The 21726-nt window shown below is 50.3% G+C and overlaps 1 protein-coding gene across 2 annotated transcripts in view; it reads left to right on the top strand.

The window, feature by feature from the left end:
* SPRED2 (sprouty related EVH1 domain containing 2) overlaps nucleotides 1-16293 on the top strand; it is a 115885-nt gene extending 99592 nt beyond the window's left edge. For both annotated transcript variants that reach the window (XM_072741072.1, XM_026017806.2), the window contains exons 5-6: nucleotides 10086-10235; nucleotides 12992-16293. In XM_072741072.1, coding sequence (XP_072597173.1) covers nucleotides 10086-10235; nucleotides 12992-13657 — 816 coding nt within the window. In that variant the 3' untranslated portion in view covers nucleotides 13658-16293. The remainder of the gene's footprint in view (nucleotides 1-10085; nucleotides 10236-12991) is intronic.
* The last annotated feature ends 5433 nt before the right edge of the window (nucleotides 16294-21726 follow it).

Below are 21726 nucleotides of genomic sequence, written 5' to 3'. Positions count from 1 at the left end.
GTGCACAAGCAGAGATAGGGAGGGGCAAAACTACTATTGATGATATTAAATGATAAACGTGTATTGATTAAAAAAAAAAAAAAAAAAAGAATGCCAGGGTTTTCTCAGCACAGGGGCCAGGAGGTCAAGGGAGAAAGCAGAATCGAGAAGTTCCAGCGATCCTGGTTACCCCTCGTCAAGGCTTTAAAGACCTAAAGAGATGGAGCAGACCTTGAGGTCTGCGGCTGGAGGTACTCTTCGCTCTGCTTTCTCCGCCTGGTGCTGGGAAGCAGTATGTCCACCGTGCAAATAATTAGCTGGAAATGTTTGGCTTGCGGGCAGGCGAGGTTAGCGGTAGACATGCCAACTCCTTAGAATTACAGGTCTCAGAATTGGAAGGGATTTGGAGTTCCTATCACATGAGCCAGCCTGCTTCCTTCTGGCAGATGAAGTAGGCTTCGCCTCGTTTTACGGCCTGGGCCGTGGAAGCAGCTCAGAGTCCACCGGGTGACTTGCCGAAGACCCCGCGGCCAGCTCATGGCACAGGAGCCGTGCACGCCACCCCCAGCCTTTCCAGCTCACCACTGCTATTTTGCTCTTCCTCTGCTGAACAATTATATTTATGATATTTCAGCTGTTCTATTTTTTAGACAACAGCCAAATACAGGCGTTATATTTTAGGGTTCTCTTGGACCCAAATTGGAAAGGGGAGAAAAAAAAGAGGATAAATATATGAGCGGTGCCCTGTGTGGCCCATTCATGTGACAGACTTGGAGCCCAGCAGTCCCCCAAAATAGCACCTCAAAGCTTGACCATAGGAAAGCCTACCGTATGTAAGGTCTCGATTTTGTTTTTTCCCCTGCCTTCTAGGTTTTTACTACCACCACGCGAGTATTGTTTCTGGATTAGGGCAGCCCTTCTCAGTAGCAGTTCCTAATTAAGCCTTGTGCCTCAAGGCATCGGTCCTATGTAATGAGATCACTACTCTCCTGTGTACCTAGAATGGTACTAACCTGTGTTCCATCCTTTGCAGAATTGGGAAGAATAATCCGCGTCACTGTGCGTGGGTCTAACATCTCTCCTAGAAGCCGGTTGAAGAAGGCTGGTATTTGGATTACGTTTGGCATTTCATCATACTTTAGGCAGGCAGCCCTCCTTCACATAGGAAAAAAGTCATGGCTTTTACAACATCGTCCGCTTCCAGCCATGTTTTGCCTAGACTGGAAAACTTGGTCCTTCCTCATGCCCTATGCCTGAACCCTTGACATCCTGTTTACTACAAGCTGCATTTTATTACTTTCTGGCTATTCAGAGCAGTTGTCCCTAATGACATCCCAGACGCCTCCCATCCACCCCAGGTGTTTTATAAACCGTGGCTAGAGCAAACGTTTGAAACCAAAGTACTAAGAAGCAATTTGTTTTATTGTCCTAGATGGGCTTTTGAGTATTTGCAAGTTGTGCTTGTTTTCATTCTTTTGGGGTTTTTAAAAATATTTTATTTATTTATGAGAGACAGAGAGAGAAAGAGAGAGAGAGGCAGAGATACAGGCAGAGGGAGAAGCAGGCTCCATGCAGGGAGCCCGACATGGGACTCGATCCCAGGACCTTGGGAATCACGCTCTGGGCATGAAGGCAGGCACTAAACCGCTGAGCCACGCTGGCGTCCTTCATTCTTGATTTTAGTAGGAAAAAAAATGAATTCACTGTGTTTTGTAATTATTAAGTTTTCAGTTACAGAAGCAGAAGACTGCAACATGCTGTGTTTCCTTTTTCTTAAAGTTTTTTCCCAACTAATCCATCCTGACATTAAAACTGAAGGTAAACCTACCGATTTGGTAGTAAGTGGGGTTTGTTTACTGATTTTCTGCAAAGTGGTGTGTGACCCCTGAGTGTGTGGAGTTTGGAAGCTAAGGAGAAGCCTTTATTCCAGACTTGGTTCTGCAAGTAGTTAACTGTGAGTCACTGATCCTTTGGACTTAAACCCTTTAAAAGGTGGGGAGGCCTGAGTGGTTCAGTGGTTTAGCACCTGCCTTCGGCCCAGGGCATGGTCCTGGAGACCCGGGATCGAGTCCCATGTCGGGCTCCCTGCATGGAGCCTGCTTCTCCCCCTGCCTGTGTCTCTGCTTCTCTCTCTCTCTCTCTCTCTCTATGTCTCTCATGAATAAGTAAAATCTTCAAGAAAACAAAAAAACAAAAACCCTTCTAAAGGTGAATGTATTTCCTTTGAGCCTCTATTTGCTGGCCCAGGGGAGGGGAAGGCAAGGCACTGCGGGTGTGGAGCTACCCCTGGCACCTTGCCCTGCACTTCCCACATACGTGACTGTACTTGGTCCTCGCAGCCACCCTGTGAGGGACATACTGACACTTCCGTTTCTGCAGATAAAATCACCAAGGCTCAGTGTGACTCAGTTCCATACTCTGCCCACCCAGAATGCAAACTTCACATCTGCTTGCCGCCTTTCAGAGAATTTTAAGAAAAGGAAGTGTTTGTTCACTAAGTTTCAATAAATTGTTCTTACTAGATATACCAGATCCCCTACTTGCAGAGCAGCTTCCTGAACGATGGCCTCTTCAACTAGCGCCTCGGCTCAAAACTACTTCAGCTTCGGCGGAGGCCCGAGGTCCCCGTTGGCCCGGCTTGGAAGCCTCAGTCTCATTGTAGATGACCAGTTGCTCAGAGCTGTTTCCTGTTGCCTCCGCCTCTGGAGTCCAGGGACTGGGCTGAGTAGGATGGCGGAGAGGCGACGTAAAAGAGAAAGTAGGTTGAAAACCTAGGCTACCGCTACGGAGTTCAGCTAGTGAAACTGGTCTCTGGTGGTTTAGTAAGAAAAGCAAAAATGTTTTGGGAGGGGCCGCCATAGGCTTTGTGGTCGACACCAGGAAGCAGGTCCCGTAACTGCTACTGGCTGAGACCCAGCACTGCGCAGGGTGGCTGGAAGGTCTCCGAAAGATGGGTGGGAGCTGCTTTATCTTCTACATGACAGTAACTATCAAGCTCACATTGCCTAGGAAGGGGAGGATCTTTTTTTATTCAACGCCTGATACCTAGGTGGCTAAATTAAAGCAATTACTATGTCTAGGGCTCAGACAAAAGCTTGGCAATGCTCTCCACTCAGGAAGCCCAAAGGCTCTTGGTAGCCCTCCCACTTGCGTCTTTCTTCGTTTATATGCATCGCATCTGTCTCTAGGCCGTGGCTAGCAGGATACTGTTCTTTCCGTTTGACTCCTTCATACAGAGCTCATACCTGCTCAGGGTTCCCTGAAGCCCCGCCGCCCTGCTCCCAGCCCCTCAGCCCTTCCAGCGAAGCCAAGAGGTGTGTGTGTGTGTATCAGAGTCCTTTCCTTTCACAGTAAAATTTCACCTAACTTCAGAATTTAGAGACATAAAGACTATTTTTTTTCAATGAGTGGGAATTTTGTTTTGTTTCTTCACAATGAAAGAATGCCCACTTTATCCTCTGGGTCCCAGAGAGGAGAATGTCCTCGAGTCTGAGGACAGAGTCCTGTCTTTCCCCCGCTCCTGCAGCCGCCTCTTGGACCTACACTGCCTGCCTGCTGGGGCCACGCAAGAGCCCGTGTCTGGCTGATTTCTTGCCTTTTTAGAAGAGGACACCTGGAACCTCTGTAGGCCCTTAGGGCAGGTGAGCTAGTGTTGCTACCTGTTCCCAAAGAGGTGCTGACAAAATGGGTGACAACGCCCTGTTTACTGAAGGAAAAAGGGTTGGCCCTAGGTCTGTGGGTCTAGCAGGTGCTGAGGGGAAAGGCGTGCTTTACTGAAGAGTTGGAAACAACGCTCATTAAGCCACCTGAACCAGAGCCTTCTGAGGCGCTCAACTGTGCAGTTTACTGTCTTCTGAGAAGCAGAAAAGTGTCCAGAGTCTCGTGTCATTGGTCTCGTTGCCCGGCCCGAGGTTGGGAGGCATGGTATACATTTATATTTAGTGCATGTACATACTTTTTAAAAAAGAGAGAGAGAGAGAGAGAAGCCCTTGCAATGGAAAGAAGGTCGAATATTGCATTGGTTGCATCAGCTGTTGAGCTCTATTTTGGTGGCGGATTGCAGTACAAATAATACAAATTGTGGTCATAACTACTAGGTAGCGCCCTTTAAAAATGTAAAATAGCAGCAGCATCTGCAGATAAGACAAGAATTATACTTGATCAATCTGAAGGAAGTCTGTGGCCTTCAGATCAGTGAAGTGCAACAGTCTTGGTCAAACCCCTGGGACCTCTGATGTTCTTAAGAGGAGGGGAGGCGGGGGGAGGGGGGACGCCTGGGTGGCTCAGCGGTTGAGCATCTGCCTTCGGCTTTGGGCGTCATCCTGGGCTTCTGGGATCAAGTCCTGCATCGGGCTCCCTGCATGGAGCCTGCTTCTCCCTCTGCCTGTGTCTCTGCCTCTCTTTCTGTGGGTCTATGAATAAATAAAATCTTAAAAAAAAAATAATAAAAAATATTTAATTTATTTATTTATTCGTGAGAGACACAGAGAAGCAGAGACACAGGCAGAGGGAGAAGCAGGCTCCATGCAGGGAGCACGATGTGGGACTCGATCCCCCGTCTCCAGGATCACACCCCAGGCTGCAGGCAGCACCAAACCGCTGCGCCACCGGGGCTGCCCAATAAAATATTTTTTAAAAAATAATAAAAGGGAAGGATTCCATAAAGATTTTATTTGTTGGGATCCCTGGGTGGCACAGCAGTTTGGCGCCTGCCTTTGGCCCAGGGCGCGATCCTGGAGACCCGGGATCAAGTCCCACATCGGGCTCCTGGTGCATAGAGCCTGCTTCTCCCTCTGCCTATGTCTCTGCCTCTCTCTCTCTCTATATATATATATATATAGAGAGAGAGAGAGAGAGAGATATATAACTATCATAAATAAATAAAATCTTTTTTTAAAAATTTTTAAAAAAAGATTTTATTTATTTATTCATGAGAGACACAGAGAGGATCAGGCTCCATGCAGGAAGCCTGATGTGTGGGACTCGATCCTGGCACTCCAGGATCACGCCCTGTGCCAAAGGCAGATGTACACAACCGCTGAGCCACCAAGGCGTCCCCCTTCCCCCTTATTTTACACGTGAGAAAACTGAGGCCCTGGGAAATCCAACGGCTTGTCCGAGACACATGGCCTATAACCTGGCTTGGAGTCCGTTCTCTTTCTACCCTGCAGTTTGTGCAGAACCTGGCTGTAGGGTTTCTGGGTGAGGTGGTCTGGCTCCTTCAGCATTTCTTAACTGAAGTTTTTCTTCAGCATTTTTTTTTTAATTTTTTTAAATTTATTTATGATAGTCACAGAGAGAGAGAGAGAGGCAGAGACACAGGCAGAGGGAGAAGCAGGCTCCATGCCCGTGAGCCCGACGTGGGATTCGATCCTGGGTCTCCAGGATCGTGCCCTGGGCCAAAGGCAGGCGCCAAACCGCTGTGCCACCCAGGGATCCCTCTTCAGCATTTTCTTAACTTAAGTTTTCTTTGTCTTGTTTAAAACACGTTGGCCTCTTAACCTGACACAGTTGCTCCTTGTGTCCTGTGTTTTCTTCTCCTTGCGTGTGTTCCTGGGGACACGGGGATGAAGGGACTGTCCTTGTTTGTCTTCCTGAAGGTGGGGTTCGTCCCATTTGTCTCCATCCCCAAGACGGAGAAGTAAATTGCCAGTTGCCAACCTCCTCACAGTCACAGATAGACAGAATAGGACACAAACTCCAAGTGTCTTTGAAAGAACAGCCCTGGGCACGTCTTTTGCCTAAGCAGCGTTTTCCTGCTGCTTTTCTTTTGGAAGAAACAAAGATTCAGTAGGAAATCCCAAGGGGAGCTGAAGGGATGCACATATCTTGAAAACACTTGTTTCACTTTGAAATGCATCATCTGACCCACCCTGAATGCCCCCAAAAGCCCTTGGTCAACAGCCAGGATTCCATCCCAGGATGGTAATTTAAGCAAACTGCCTCCTCAGCTGCTCTGGCTTCTTGGTTCTCTCCCTCCTTCCTTCTCTGAGCTTCCCTTGGGTCAAAGAGGTTGGCCTCCCTGATGAAGGAGGCCCGTTCCGGGACCCTGGGCATGTGAACAGATGCATGTGCTTCTAAGAACTCCCAGGGAAACCCAAGGAAAGGGAAGACTAGCCAAGGTTCCAAGAGTAAGAAATCCTGTCTTGTAAAAATACGCCCGTGCAGTAGGAGGGAGCCAGCCGCGGGTTTACGGGAGACCTGGATCTTCTCCTTCCCCCATTCGTTCCGGTTTCCACCCACTCCAGGCAGCCTCGGCTCAGTGTCCTTTGCACCTCGGGTTTTGATGGACTGTCCGATACTGTAACCCTAAAGTCAGTTATTTGGAAGAAGTCTGCGTCAACTTTTGAAGCTCTGGTATTTTTCTCTCATTCGTTGTTAAATTCTGGGGAATTAAAAGAAATAGCTGAATTCTCAAAATAAGTACTGTTTATGCCTGCAGGGTCTGGCCATGGGAAGCTTGCTCTTTTTGAGGAATTTTATTAGATGTTCACTGGGCAACTTGAACCCTTTTTCTCTTCCTCTGAGCCTTGCCCCTGGCCCGTCACCTTGTATGTCTGAGCCACAAAGCACCCAGCCCCTAAAACCCCAAAACCTTCCAGGGAAGGAATGAGTGTCACAGGCAGAGTAGAGGATCATGCCCCTTGTCTCTCTTTCCTTGATTTTAAGGTGGGCAGGACCCCTCTTCTACGCCCTGACTCTTGCTCCGAGACCCTCCCTGTGTTCCTTTTCTCCGCTCCTATTCTGTCTAGGTTCTTCCTTGTCAAAGTCTTGCCTCAGCTTTCCGCCCTAGTAGAGAGCTTTAACACCAGGCCACACAAAGCTTCTTACCTTGAACGAGATCACACAACTTTTAATTAGAGGATGACTCACATCCAGTCTTCCTGAGCTGAGACCTTGTTACTTAGCATTAGATTATTCCATTGCATTTTGTTGTTTGGCACCTCATATTAGGTCACAAACTGCTCAGTTGGGTGTCTTTTGAATAATGGGCCTGGACATTGAGTCAGAGTCCAACCCAGAGGCAAGATTTTTCGGAGGCTACGTTTTGCACATGGCAATGGCCATGCTCGCTGGGTCGCGTTACCCAAGAGCTCCTGCAAGGCAGCAGCGCCTGTCCCCATGTGGGGGAAACCTCAGTCTGCAGCTTCTGCCTCTGTTCTTCTTGAGCTCAAACCCTCAAAAGAGGCAACCCCTGGAAAGAACAAGGTGAGCTTAAAAGCAGCCAGAGCCTGGTGGAGTCGAAGGTGGAGCTGCCAGTTGGGTAGGTTGGTAGGTGTCATGGGCTGGTGCGCACAAACAACCGACATTCCAGGAATCCGACGGAGTGTGTGTGTGTGTGTGTAGCTCATGGGGGGCTGCTTTTCTCCAGTGTGTGTGTGGCAATTCCAAGCAGAGTTATAGCTCGGAGAATCGGGTCTGAAGTACACATGGATGGGGTGTCTGGCTGGCTTAGTAGGTAGAGCATGTGACTCCTGCTCTCAGGATCATGAGTTTGAGCCCCGCGTTGGGCATAGAGATTACTTAATTTAAGAAAAAGAAAAGAAAAGGTACATGTGAAGAAAAGGATCTCCCCCCTTGTTCGTTGGAGGTGCCCTCCTAGCACATTGCTTTGGTTTGTAGGCCACACGCACTACGTGGCAAGGTCTGGCTGATGGTGTAGATGTGGAGTAAGCGCCGGCCTTAATGGAGCCTCCCACATGCCCTCCTTGGCCAGAGTCTGTGCTCACCCACCGCCGTCCAGGCATGGTCTTCAGCTCTGCCTGCAGGAGGCCGTGAACAGTGGGCATGCCTCAGAGCTCTCCGTCCTCCTTGCATCCCCATAAAGATTCACCATCAGATGAGGAGAGACTCAGAGGCACTGCTCGGTCTCACGTTCCCTGATGGCTTCCAGGAAGCTTTGCACTTGACTGTGCGGTGGGAAGAGGCTGTTCGGGGTTGGGGAGGTAGGAGGAGTGCATCAGGGGTGGCATTGCTGGTTGGCTGATGAGCGCTAGGGAAACCCGGGTGTGCCTCCTTTCTACACATCGTGAACCTGGACAAAGGTCACAGAATAAAGGGTGGGGAGTGAACAGATGATTAACACAGGAGGTGAGCGGAGGTGCACAGTGCCGTGTGTGCTCGGTAGGCTAGCTTCTAACCCAAGAGAGGATGGCCACGCGGGGTGCAGCTTCAGAATTTAGCCCTTGAGATTTGAATCACGCTGAAGGGCCTGTGCCTACTCACCAGGGAAGTGTTTATTGAGATCTTTAGGAACCTTTGTATGATGAGACATCATCCCCTTAGCTCCTGGGTTTGCCTAAAGCAGGCTCTTTACTTGGAGACATTGTACTCCTGAACCTCAGCAAAAGCCCTCTGCAAGTAGGCATGGGAAAGGGCTGGCGCGACCTCGAAGCAGCCGTGTGGGGATGGCCGTCCCCCGTGGGCCGTGGAGATCAGGGGCTGCATTTCAGTGCAGCACTGCGGTGGCCACCTGGCCGGGTCGGCAGGTCCCAGTGTGCTGTCCCGCCGGCGACGTGGACACAGTAGCCCCTGCGCCTGTGCTCCCCGGGCCCGGCTTGCCGTGTGCACCTGTACAGTCCAGGACTGCTAAGAGCTCTTTGCCTTATTGTTCCGTGTGCTCTACGACCACCTGCGTATTAACGGGGGCGGGGGGGGGCAGTCAGTACCCCCGAAGACGTGAGGCAAGAGCGGAGAGAGCTGAAAAACAGGACGGAGTTTAGGAAAAAGTAAAAATTCTTGTTACTGGGATTCAAGGAAGAATTCTTCCCTAAGTTCTGACCTAGAAGGACCCTTCGAACTTAACTTCGGAGATAAAGACAGCATCTTTTCTGATCTCAGTGAAAAAAAATCTCTTATTGCGTCGTCGGAGTGGACCGTAAATCTGTATCTGAATTAGTCACTCTGGATTGGGAGATGAGAAACAGGTGTCAGCTCTGCATCACTTGGACCAAACAGGATGAGGGGGGGGGAAAAAATCAGAAAGGTTGGGTCCCCAAAGAGGTGCTGCACATGTCCACCAAGTTTTAAAAATTAACAGTAGTCATGTAATGGGAATACAGGTGTCTTTACCTAAATACTTGTCCCATTTTTCTAGGCATTACTTTAGAAGTTGGGGGTGAGGGTATAAAAATAACTTTCATATGTCTGTTTTACCCTTGCCCCCAAAAAGATACAGGATGCTAACAAAAATATATATATATAAATAAAGAGATAAATAAGCAAAGGAGACCACGGGAATATGAGGTTGAGTAGCAAGAGCTAGGAGTGCCTTAGTATCTGCCAGAAATAGGACCCCCGGATACTAGGAAAACCTTTTCATTGGGGGGAGTAAAGGAACTGTGATCCTGAGAAGCCAATGGAGGAAGGGGTTCTGAGGTTCCCGGTTGTAAGGGTGGTGGCCACAGTCCATCCCAGTATCTGATCACCTTCCACAGACACTGTCCTTGAGCCTCCAGTCTGAACCATCACCTCTAGTGGGAGAGCAGATCTGTACTTAACCACCAACAGGCAGGGACCGTCATTCCCGTGCGATCCATCCTCTCTCTCGCTCTCTTTTTCCAGCTTACAGTGACCCCCAAGGCTTGCCTTCAACCCAAAGATAACCAGATTTCTTCCTGGAAAGCCGATGCCCACAATACCCTTGAGATATCCTTATTTCTGAGACTTTCCCAGGCTGGGATTAGCTCTGCACAGGAACATTTGGGTTTGATTTTTGCCTCCCCTGCACTCACCAGAGTACCGTGCACTCAGGGCTGCAGATGGGGTAACCGTTCCTGATCAAACTGGGACGGCACCCGCAGGAGGCCCGGTGTAGCGAGCCCTCTCCCCGCAAAGCCCGGTGACTGCTCCCACATTTGAGAAAACAAACCCAACTTTCCAGGGTTGGGTGGCTGGCTTTCCCTGCCCTTTGAGCCAGCCACATCATGTTTAGACAATCTGGCCCTTTAGGGGTCCTTCTGCCTCCCACAGCCAAGATAAACTCCAGATTTCGGGAAGTCCAGCAAGACGCCACAAGTGTGGGTAGACGGCGTGTTAGGGTTTGCTATGTGGGTTTGGTTATTGTTTTTGTTTTAATTAACCCTTGGTTACCTCCCTCTACACAGACAGCTACAGACAGTTCTTCTAATTCCTCCCAGAAGAGGGAACAGCCTACTCGGACCATCTCCTCTCCCACATCCTGTGAGCACCGGAGGATTTATACCCTGGGCCACCTGCACGACTCCTACCCCACGGACCACTATCACCTCGAACAGGTGCGTGGCAGTCTGGCTCCTCTGAGGGTGCGGGGTGGATGCCTCCCGAGTCTGGACCGGCCCCCTCCCCTTCCCCGTGCCCCGGCGCTCAAGCCCAGGCAGCCTCCGTTTCTCGCATGGATGGTGGCGGCAGCCACTCCTCCTTACTTCCTCGTGTGTGTGCGTGTACACGCGTGCCAGACCCCGTGCTAAGCCTTTCATGTGCTCATCTCGTTGAATCCTCACGAATCACCCCACGGCAGGTCCTCGCCCTCCCCAGCGTACCGAGGAGAAGGCTAAGGGCTTAGAGTCTCCGACAGAACAAGTGACAGATGCAAGCATGTGCTCACCCAGGGTGTCCTGCTGCCTCCCGAGCTCCTCTGTCCAAAGGGCTTCCTGGCTTTGTGTGAAAGCCCAGAGCCAGGATCAGGAGTAAGGAATGCCGTCCGCTTGGCTCGGGCACCCTGGCATCGCAGGCGGCAGGCCCAGGCTTGCTTGGGGAGATGTAGCTGGAGTCTGGAATTCAGTAATTCAACAAATATTTACCGAGTGGCCGTTCTGCAGAGCAGGTTCCCAAACTGTGGGACATGGACTGGTGCCCGTGGAGGGTGATGTGGCCACCAGTCTGCTTGGAAAAGAAAAAAAAAGCAACATAAGGCAGTGAGGGGATTTTTTTGTTTTGTTTTTAATGTAAAGCTAGATTTACAGAACTTTTTTTTTTTTTTTAAGATTTTTAAATTTATTTATGAGAGACACAGAACGAGAGAGAGAGGCAGAGTCCCAGGCAGAGGGAGAAGCAGGCTCCGTGCAGGGAGCCCAATGCGGGAGCCCGACCTGGGCTGCCCTAATGATTTTTTTTTAAGACTTCTGTAAATCTGGGTAGCCCAGGTGGCTCAGCGGTTTAGCACCGCCTTCAGCCCAGGGCCTGATCCTGGAGACCCAAGATCAAGTCCCGCGTCGGGCTCCCTGCATGGAGCCGCCTGCTTCTCCCTTTGCCTCTCTTTCTGTCTCTCTCGTGAATAAGTAAAAATCTTATTGTGTGCTTCCTAATATTTTGCCATAAAATGTTCTTTTTAAGAACCACATTACAGGAGCAATAGATGGGAATTAATTGACCTTAATTGACTCTCCTTACTTTGCAGAATAATTAGCAAAGCCTATTCTCCCAGGATTTGTTTTGATTGATTTAAGATTGTGGTTTTTCCAACATCTGTGAAACGCTCTAGAATCTAATAGGAATCAGGCAGTGTGTGTGAGACGTGGCCCCTGCCCTCAAGGAGCGCACAGTCTGGTGGGAGTGATGGATAAAAGTAACTACCACGCGGTAAATTCGGTGACAGTATCCTAATGACGATAACGGCAGCAGGTGTCAGCCACACCCTGTGCGACAGGTTCTGGGTGCGCAGCGTGTATAGATTAGCCTTGTGCTTTTTGATCAAGAATCTGAGGCTTAGCGACTTACTAGGACATTCCAAAGTCTGAATTTTACTTCAGTGGGTTCATCCAGAGCTGTGTTCTCCCCACCCCTTAAAAAGCCTTCACACCCAAAGGACCTCAGGGGTATGAAATCTCACTCTGTCCCAACGAAGGTGCCTGGGACGGGCAGGCTTACCTGCGTCTCTCTGGTAACCGAGTGTTCAGCGCCTGCCCTCCTGGACAGGGCCTTGCTGGAAGCCACAGTAGGACTGGCTCTGAGATGACTGTCGCCTGCAGGAGGCGGCGGTGGGGGCCTCTGGGTCTGGCCTGCCTGAGCTCACATTACAGCTTGCCCCTCACCATCTGTGAGATCCTGGCAGGATCCAAACCCCAGACAGCCTGCAGATCTGCACTCCTACCCTTCCTGCCTCTTCCCCACCAGATGACAAGATACCCCCGTATGGTAGCTCCTAGCATCTTTTTTTTTTTTTTTTTTTTTTTTTTGCTTTTCTGAGCATGACCCACAGTGCAAAAATGCATTCTGTATTGTGACCTGGTGTGCACATATCACACACACAGATACCCACATGTGCTCCCCTTACCACAGGCCATGCACGCCAATATTTTTCAGTTCTACTGGGGGAAAAAGCCCGTCTTTTTTTTTTTTTAATAAAGGTTATATCAATTTATTTTTTATTTAAAGATCTTATTTACTCATGAGAGAGAGAGAGAGGCAGAGACACAGGCAGAGGGAGAGGCAGGCTCCATGCAGGGAGCCTGATGTGGGACTCAATCCCGGGACTCTGGGATCGTGCCCTGGGCTGAAGGCAGCACTAAACCGCTGAGCCACCCCAGGCTGCCCAGAAAACCCCATCTTAACAAAAGAGAACACGCTGTACAAAAACAGGTCAAACTCCACTAGGCTGTCAGAAATCCAGACCGTGCTCCCCGGCACCTTAGGCTTCCTAGGGAAGGCCTCCCAAGTTCCGCTTCTCCATGTGGGTGTCTTCAGGTCTAAATATTCAAAGTACATTTTTTTTCCCCCACAGTCCGCACACTTGCCCACCTTAGAGGGTCATACCCTCAACAAAAGGGGGAAAAGAAATTTTGGGGCCCCGGGAATGGGTTGAGGATGACACCTTGAAATACCCCTATGACCTCGGGAATGTGCGGTAATGACAGGACAGGTGTGTCTGTTGGGTGTTTGGTTGGTTTTGGTCCCACTCCCACCCCCATTCCCCGCCCAGGAATGGCTTTGTCGAGGCCAGGGGTACACAGGGTGGGGGGCTGTTTCCTCCTCGGCCTCCCTCCCCGCCCTGCGGCCGCTGTAACACCGTGTGTGTTTGCTTGTCCCCGGGCAGCCGATGCCCAGGCCCTACCGCCAGGTGAGCTTCCCCGACGACGACGAGGAGATCGTGCGCATCAACCCCCGGGAGCGCACCTGGCTGACGGGCTACGAGGACTACCGGCATGCGCCCGTGCGTGGCAAGGCCCCGGAGCCCGCGGACGACACCGACTCCTACGTGCGCTTTGCCAAGGGCGAGGTCCCCAAGCACGACTACAACTACCCCTACGTGGACTCGTCGGACTTCGGCCTGGGCGACGACCCCAAGGGACGCGGGGTTGGCGTGATCAAGACCCAGCCGGCCCGGGGCAAGTCGCGGCGGCGGAAGGAGGACGGCGAGCGCTCGCGCTGTGAGTACTGCAGGGACATGTTCGTCCATGAGGAGAACCGGAGGGGCCGCTGTCAGGACGCGCCCGACGCCGTGAGAACTTGCATCCGCCGGGTGAGCTGCATGTGGTGCGCGGACAGCATGCTCTACCACTGCATGTCGGACCCCGAGGGCGACTACACAGACCCCTGCTCGTGCGACACCAGCGACGAGAAGTTCTGCCTCCGGTGGATGGCTCTTATTGCCTTGTCCTTCCTGGCCCCCTGTATGTGCTGTTACCTGCCCCTCCGGGCCTGCTACCACTGCGGAGTGATGTGCAGGTGCTGCGGGGGGAAGCACAAAGCGGCCGTGTGACTCAGTTGCCCTCCTCCCCCCCTTCCTCCCTGCTCCCCGGTACCAGCCAGGGGAGCCCCACCTGGTGGACTCTGCACTTCCCCGGCCACCCCCACCCAGCCACCCACTGCATCGGCCACACACCCACACACACCCACCCACACACACGCAGTGTCCATGGAAAGGAGCCCCCGCGCACACACTCGTGTATTACTGACAAGCCGTAATCACTCGGTCTCCTCCGTGCGTTCACATCACGTCTTTCGTCCCCACCTCTGCTGGTGCACAGGCGCCTGCAGTGGGGACCGCCGCTTTGGGGTGCGTGCTGGCGGCGGGCTTTCCCAGGCGCACTCTCCTGGTTCGGCCTGCGGCGAGCTCAGGAGCCCGGCTTCTGGCGCCTGCGTGAGGTCAGGTTGATGAAACCCCGCCAGGAGCCTTCTGACCTGCAGTCAGGCGATGGCGGGAGGCGAGCTGGCTAACAGACTTCTGCCACGAAACAAGATCGCTTTAACTTTTGTAAAGCCAAATTTCCCAAGTAAGCTGCAGTTTCTGTCTGCAGCCCATCGTCATTTTCTGTGCCCTCCCCGTCCCCCCCAAAATCCGTCTGTTATTATTTTACTGATGCAACACATTCACCCATAAAAATGACTAAGAATTGAGCCTTAACTTCAGATTTAACTTGTGTGAATCAGGATAATTCCCTAAACCGCATTGCATCTGCATCCTCATGGACCAGGGCTAGAAAAGGAGGATTTCGGGCTTCTCTGAGCCTCCCCGGTACCCCCTAAGGTAGAACTTTTTAAAATTTTGTCTCCCCACCACTTCTGAAAACTTAGCAATATTAGAAGAAAACACTAACGAAGAAATTGTGCTCGTTGTTTTGCAAACGAAATAGTCACACACACACACACACACACACACACACACACACACACACACACACACACACCCGTGTTCTCCAGAGAGTTCCAGCTGAGAAACACTACGGTTGTGGTAAATAAAATTAAAGGAGCTTCCTCCCACGGGCCCACTGGCGATTATCTGTAAAAAAAAAAGGGGGGGGGTAGGGGGTGGATTTTAAACGTCCTAAACCTGAAGAGTGGTGGGTTGCATTTTGTTCGTGGGTTTCCGATTTGTTTTCATTCGGGACTGAATTTCACGTCACCAAATTTTCTCATTTATACTTGGGGGGAAACAAAAGGCCATATATAAAAACCCTTCCAATGCCTAAGTGTCTTTCTCCTGCATCTCCAATCCCAGACTGGCCAGTTCGGGCGCACAGATGGTTAGGTCAGCAGTCTGGGGCTGCCTGTCGCCTTGCCGTGTAGGAGGCTTCTCATTAGCTGGAAAAGAGTATTTTTCTAATATAGTGCAAGGAGTAGCCCAACCTCCTTGCTGCAGAAAAGAGGAAAAGTGAAGAGTGGTACGTAGCATAGTACAATCAGAACGTCGCGGGGACCGTGGGGGCAGGCCCGGCAAGCCCGGCTGTGCTTCCGCCGTGACCTTCCCGTGCTAATCGCCTGCTCTCCGCGTCTCCACCTCCCCCGTCCCTTCTCTATTGCACACGGGACAGCAGTCTTCAAGGAAAGGGACTTTCTTCCAGGCCGCCAATCACACCGGGGACGTGCTGGCCGTGCTTACCCTCGTGGCGTGTTGTCAGCCCCCCGAGCACCCGCCACATTTCTTTGGCCAGATCGTCGGTGTAAATGCTCTGTGTGCCCGCGAGTTCGTCGGTAGACGGACGTTTCCATTCGTCTGAGTGACCGGTTTGGGCCTTCGGGCTGGGCAGGGGAGCCGCGAGCCGTCGGTCCGGTGATGGAGGGAGCGGGAACGATTCCCAGCCTGGAGACCGCGTGGAAAACCCTCGGGCCGGCCCAGACCCGTGGAGAGACCGGCCCCCCGCCCGGCCCCCGCCCGAGGCGCTTCCTCAGGGCATTTCTCAAGGTCTCTCCTCTACAAAGCACAACACTAATGTAGGTTTGTCAGACCTCGGCTCAAGTGCCCCTATTTATTTCACTAGGAACACACTTACCCTGTCGCGCGGTTGTTATCTTGGGTTTTATTGGGTTTTTTGTTGTTTCTTGGAGTCCCCGTTGAGTTCCTCAGCCCTGCCCTTTCCCACCCCTCGAGGTTGTGCTGGTGCATCTTCCTCCGCCCGTACCTTTACCTTTACCTTTGGTCTGAGGGCAGCAGGCAGTGAGCGGTTAAGGGCGCGAGGCCAGCCGTGGGGACGCTGATGTAAATACGTCTCTAATTGCCACACTGCGGCTGAGCGGTGTGTAGTATTTTCCCAGTCAGCTTTGCCATACTGACGTCAATCATTTGAGAGAAATTATTCAGATTTTATTTTTGTATCTGTGGTAACAAAACATTAACCAAAAGATTTGTTTGGAAGCTTCCCCCACCCCCACCCCAAGCTATTTGCTCACATTAACAAATTAAAGTGCCTGAAGCATAATTCGTCCTTTACCTGTATACTAAAAACCCTGTTGTATTGATTTTTTTATAATAAGCCTTTTTACCTCTGTGTAAAAAATATATATACAAGTGTATGATGTACATTTTAGTTCTTAACTTTTTTTTATGGTTTCTAATATGTATGAGCAACGTAGCCATTGCTTTACGATGTACCGTGTAAATACAACCACGTCCTACCAGCTCGCTGGCTCGGCTGTTTGTCCGGTTGGGCCTCGGCGGGGCGCGGGGCGCTGGTCGGGCTGGGGAGGCCCTTCCGGGCCGCGGTTCTGTCACGCTCCCGAGGGGAGGCTGCCGCTCCTCGGGCTCGGTCGCCTCAAGCGAAAGGAATGCGGCGTGGCCCAGCCCGGGGGGTGGGGTGGGGGGGACACCCCGTCGCCCCAGGCCTGGCTTCCCCCGCGGGCGCGCTCCTCACAGGGAACAGCTGTACTCCCCCGAGCTCGGGTCGGGGTTTGGGAGACGCAAGCCCCTTGGCCTCCCCGAGTGGGCCTCCCCGAGTGGGCCTGTCCCGGCGGCCTCGGGCCCGCTTTGCCTCCCAGAGGGGCTCTGGACGCCGGACGGCTCCAGCGACGGTCCCCGGGGAAGTGGAGCGTCGGGGCCTGTCCCGGGCCACAGGCAGGCTCCGCGCCTTGGAGCCTCTCGGGAGCCGGGCAGGGCCTCAGAGACCTGCAGGCGGCCCTGCCCTCCCTCTTGGTTTCAGCTCCCCGAGCCCCTGGCAAAGGCGCACAACCATGGGAGACGCTGGCCGGAAAGCAGGAGGAGGGGGAACCGGCCATGAGGGGCAGCAAGAGCTGAGAGAACCGGAGCCGGAGGCCGTGAAGAAGCGGGCGAAGAGCCACGGGAGCCACGGGAGGACGCGAGGAGCCCCAGGTGGGCCGCGCTTCCCGCCCGGCCCCGCTGGCCCGTCCCCGCCGTCAGTGCTTGGCCCTTAGCCCGTGGCCAAGGGACGTCCCCTCTCGAGCTTTGGCCTTTTCAGGCTCTAGCAGACGGGACGCCGCGTGGCCTGGGCCCGCCGGGCAGGTGACGGGGGCACCTGCAAAGGCTGGGCCCGGCCGCAGTTCTGCGCTGGAGACCCGAGGACACCCCAGGGACCCGAGACCAGGCTCTCGAGGCGCACGACGCCGAGGCCACTGGGGCTGTCCTGGGAGTCTTTAGACCTGCATGTCTGCAGCTCCGAACCGGCTCGCAGCCTCGGGGCTCGCACAGGTGTCGCCAGGCGCCAGCGGTGGCGCTTGCAGAAGGCGGGGGGCTCTGAGCGGTCCGTGGAGGCCGCTAGGCCTGGCTCAGCGGACTGGCCTGGGGTGGGAGCCCGGGGCCTGCGGGGCGCCGCTTCCTGAAACCCTGCGGCCCTCTTCGGTGGCCTTGACCCCTGTAAAAGTCAGTGCCCTCCTCGCCTGGACCTGTGCTCCTCCCTGCTCGTCACCACCCCACACCCCCAAACAGTGGGCACCCCCCAGAAAAGCAGGTGCATCTCCCCAGGGGAAAAACTATTGGAAAATTCTGCCTTACGGGGACTCCTAGGGTGGTTTGTTATTCTGATGTGGCTCCGTCACCCCGCGGGAATGAGGGGCCAGAGCTTGTAGAAGGTGCCAGCTGCTTGCAGGCATTCTGGCTGCAGGCTCCTTGGGCTCCCTGATCTGAGGGGGAGATGGTCCGAAATCCCACACTCTGGGCCCGAGCCAGGTGTGTGGAATGAAGGGCGATGGTCCTGGTGACATCTTGCATGACCAGACCCCAGCTGTCACCTAGCAAATCACAGCCCACCAGTCTTCTCAGATAGAGGTCCCCTCAAAGCAAGGCAGCCCCCCAAAAGGCAGTGTTGGGGTGGGGGCGGAGCCGAGACCGAGCAAGGAGCAGGAGGTACGTTCCTTATTTCCTGATGAAGAATAAAACCAGTTGTGTGATAGTCCACCGTGGCCTCTTCTCCCCTCTTGTCTCTTCTCTCGTTTTCCAAAATTAAAACTTGAAGGAAGGGCATGCTCTGATTATAGAAGTAATGCACGCAGTCGTTATAAAAATGGTCATATCCTGCGAAAACATGAAACTGGGAGCCTCCTTGCGCCAGGTTGCCGGGGCTGCCTCAACAGTACAGTCTGGGTAGCTTCACGGGAATGCGTGGTCTCGGTTACAGAGACGAGAAGTCCACAAACGCAAGAGGTGAGGGAGGAGTCTGTTCCAGGCTTTTTACACAAGCTAATAAATGGTCATCCCCTATGCCTGTTCATACTGTCTTCCCTCTGTGTCTGTGTCCAAATTCCCCCTTTTTATAAGGAAATGTCACACTGAATTAAAGGCCCATCGTAATGACCGAATTTTTTAAAATTTGATTACCTCTGTAAAGACTCAGTTCTCCAAATCAGATAAAATTCTGAGGCAGTAAAGGCAAAGTACTCCATTATTAATTTGGGGGAGACAGTTCAACCCATAACACTCTCCTGGTCCCACCAAAAGTAAGCCTGTGTGTTTTTCTGGACTTTCCTATGCATTTATACACACGTTGAGTATATGTTGTTTTTACTTAAAAATAGGTCCTTAACCACTCTTTCAATTCAAAAACTTAGTCCATTTCTATATTATTGTTAGGTACGTGCTCATTGCCATTTGTAGTTTTCTGGCTCTTGTGTGGCTACTCTGTTCCTTTCTTCCTTTGTGCTTTCCTGCTTTCTTTGTGATTTTATGATTTTCTGTAGCGATATACTTACATTCCTTTCTCTTTTTTGTGTCCACTATAGGTTTTGCTTTGTGGTTACCATGAAACTGACATATGGCAACTTACAACAGTCCATTTTAAGTTGATAACAACTGGAGTTTGAATATGTTCTAAAGCTCTACATTTTTACTCTCCCCCCACTTTGTTTTTAATACATTTTACATCTTTATATCTTTAATTATTTTTAAATATTTATTTACTTATTTATGATAGACGGGGGGGGGGGGCGGTTGCAGAGACACAGGAGGGAGAAGCAGGCTCCATGCCAGGAGCCCGATGTGGGACTCAATCCCGGGACTCCAGGATCATGCCCTGGGCCAAAGGCAGGCGCTAAACCACTGAGCCACCCAGGGATCCCCTGCCTTTAATTATTATAGTCATTTTCACTCCTTTAAAAAAAAAATTATGTATTTATTTATTTATTTATTCATTCATTCATTCATTCATGAGAGACACACAGAGAGAGAGGCAGAGACACAGGCAGAGGGAGAAGCAGGCTCCATGCAGGGAGCCCGACATGGGACTTGATCCTAGGTCTTCAGGATCATGCCCTGGACCGAAGGCAGGCACGAAACCGCTGAGCCACCCAGGGATCCCCTGTTTTTATCCTTTGTACTAGCTTTATAATTAATCCACAATCTTTATAATATTATAGTATTCTAAGTTTTATCATATATTTACCTTTTTCAGTGAGATTTATATTTTCATATGTTCCTATTACTAATTAGCACTTTTTCCTTTCAACCTAAAGACATCCCTTTAAGGGCCCCTGCTGGCTCAGTTGGAAGAGCATGTGACTCGATGTCTTGGAATCATGGATTCGAGCCCCACATTGGGTGTAGAGATTACTAAAAATATTAACTTAAAAAAAAAAGACATCTTTTAACATTTCTGATAAGGCCTGTTGAGTGGTGATGAACTCTTTTAGCTATTGCTTATCTGGAAATGTCTTTATTTCTCCTTTGATTCTGAATAACAACCTTGCTGGGTAGAGAATTCTTGGTTGGAAGTTTTGTTTTGTTTTGTTTTGTTTTTCCCCAGTACTTTGAATACATTATGCCAATTCCTTCTGGCCAGCAAATTTCTGTTGAAATATCTGCTGATATTTTTATGACTGTTCCCTTGTATGTAACAAGTTGTTTTTCTCTTGCTGCTTTAAAGATTCCTTATCTTTGGGACACCTGGGTGGCTCAGCCGTTTAGCGCTGCCTTCAGCCCAGGGCGTGACCCTAGAGACCTGGGATCGAGTCCCACATTGGGCTCCCTGCATGGAGCCTGCTTCTCCCTCCGTGTCTCTGCCTCCCTCTCTCTGTGTCTCTCATGAATGAATAAAATCTTAAAAAAAAAAAAAAAAAGATTCCTTATCTTTAACTTTTGACATTTTAGTTATAATATGTCTCTACAGACCAATCTGTACACTGCCTATAAGAGAATCACTTCAGATGTAAGGACACAAAGATGGAAAGTGAAAGGATAGAAAAAGATATTTTATGCTAAGGAAACCAAAGGAGGACTCTATACCTATACCTATGTCAAACAAAACAGACTTCAAATAGACTACAATAAAAGACAAAGAAGGGCATTACATAATGATGAAGGGGTCAGTCTGACAAGAGGATATGACACTTATAAATATTTATGTACTCACCTTAGAAGAGCCTAATAAATATAAAAGCAAATATCAACACACCTTAAGGAAGAAATAAGCAGCAACAGAATCATAGTATGGGGCATTAATAGCCCACTTTCACCAGTGGATAGCTCATCCAGGCAGAAAATCAATATGGATACCGTGGCCTCAAATGACACATTATGCCAGATGGACCTAAAAGGTATATACTGAACATTCCATCCAAAGTAACAGAATACACATTATTTTCAAGTACACAGAACATTCTCTAGGATAATCATGTTAGACCACAAAACAGGGCTTAATAAATTAAAGGTTAGTGAAATCTGATCACAATCATGTTTTCTAATCACAAGGGTACAAAATGAAATCAATTACAGGGAGAAAACTGGAAAATTCACAATATGTGGAGATTTAAAAACATACTATCAAACAGCCAGAGTCAAAGAAAAAAAAACTCAAAAATTAAAAAATACCTTGAGAGAAATGAAAGTGGAAACACAGCATACCCAAAACCTATAAATTGCTGCAAAAGCAGTTCTAAGAGGGAAGTTCACAGTGATAAATGCATACATTAACAAACAAGATCGATCTCAATTTTAAAACCCTACTTTATACCTTAATGTACTAGAGAAAGAATAAACTAAGCCCAAAGTTAGTAGAGGAAGGAAATAGCAAAGATCAGAGCAGAAATGAATGAAAAGGAGACCAAAAAGACAGTAGAGAAGATCGATGAAACCAAGTTCTGAATCTTTGAAGAAATAAGATTGGCAAACCGTTAGAGTCACTGAGAAAAAAAGGGAGGGAGTGGGTTAAATGTCCTGACTCGATTTCAGCTCAGGTCTTGATCATTCCTAGAAATACATAAGCTACTGAGTCGAGAAGAAACAGGAAACTTGAACAGATTGATTACTGGTAAAGAGAGTCAGTAATCACAAACCTCCCAACAACCAAAGGTCCCTGAACAGAGAGGGCCTCACTGGTGAATTCTACCAAAATTTTAAGAAGAATTCACACCAATCCTTCTCAACCTCTTCCAAAGAACAAAAGAGGAGGAACACTTCCAAACTCATTTTATGAGGTCAGCATCACCTTGATATGAAAAACTGACAAGGACACCACAAGAAAAGAAAATCACAGGCTGATATCCCTGGTGAGCACAGATGCAAAACTTCTCACCAAAAATTAACTAAATTCAGCAAAACGTTAAAAAGATCATAAACCTATAATAAAGTGGGATTTATTTCAGTTATGCAAGGATGGCTCAATATCCATA

Source organism: Vulpes vulpes, chromosome 16 (assembly GCF_048418805.1).
Source record: "Vulpes vulpes isolate BD-2025 chromosome 16, VulVul3, whole genome shotgun sequence".
NCBI classification, from domain to species: Eukaryota; Metazoa; Chordata; class Mammalia; order Carnivora; family Canidae; genus Vulpes; species Vulpes vulpes.
This window is presented reverse-complemented; position numbering and strand designations above follow the sequence as displayed.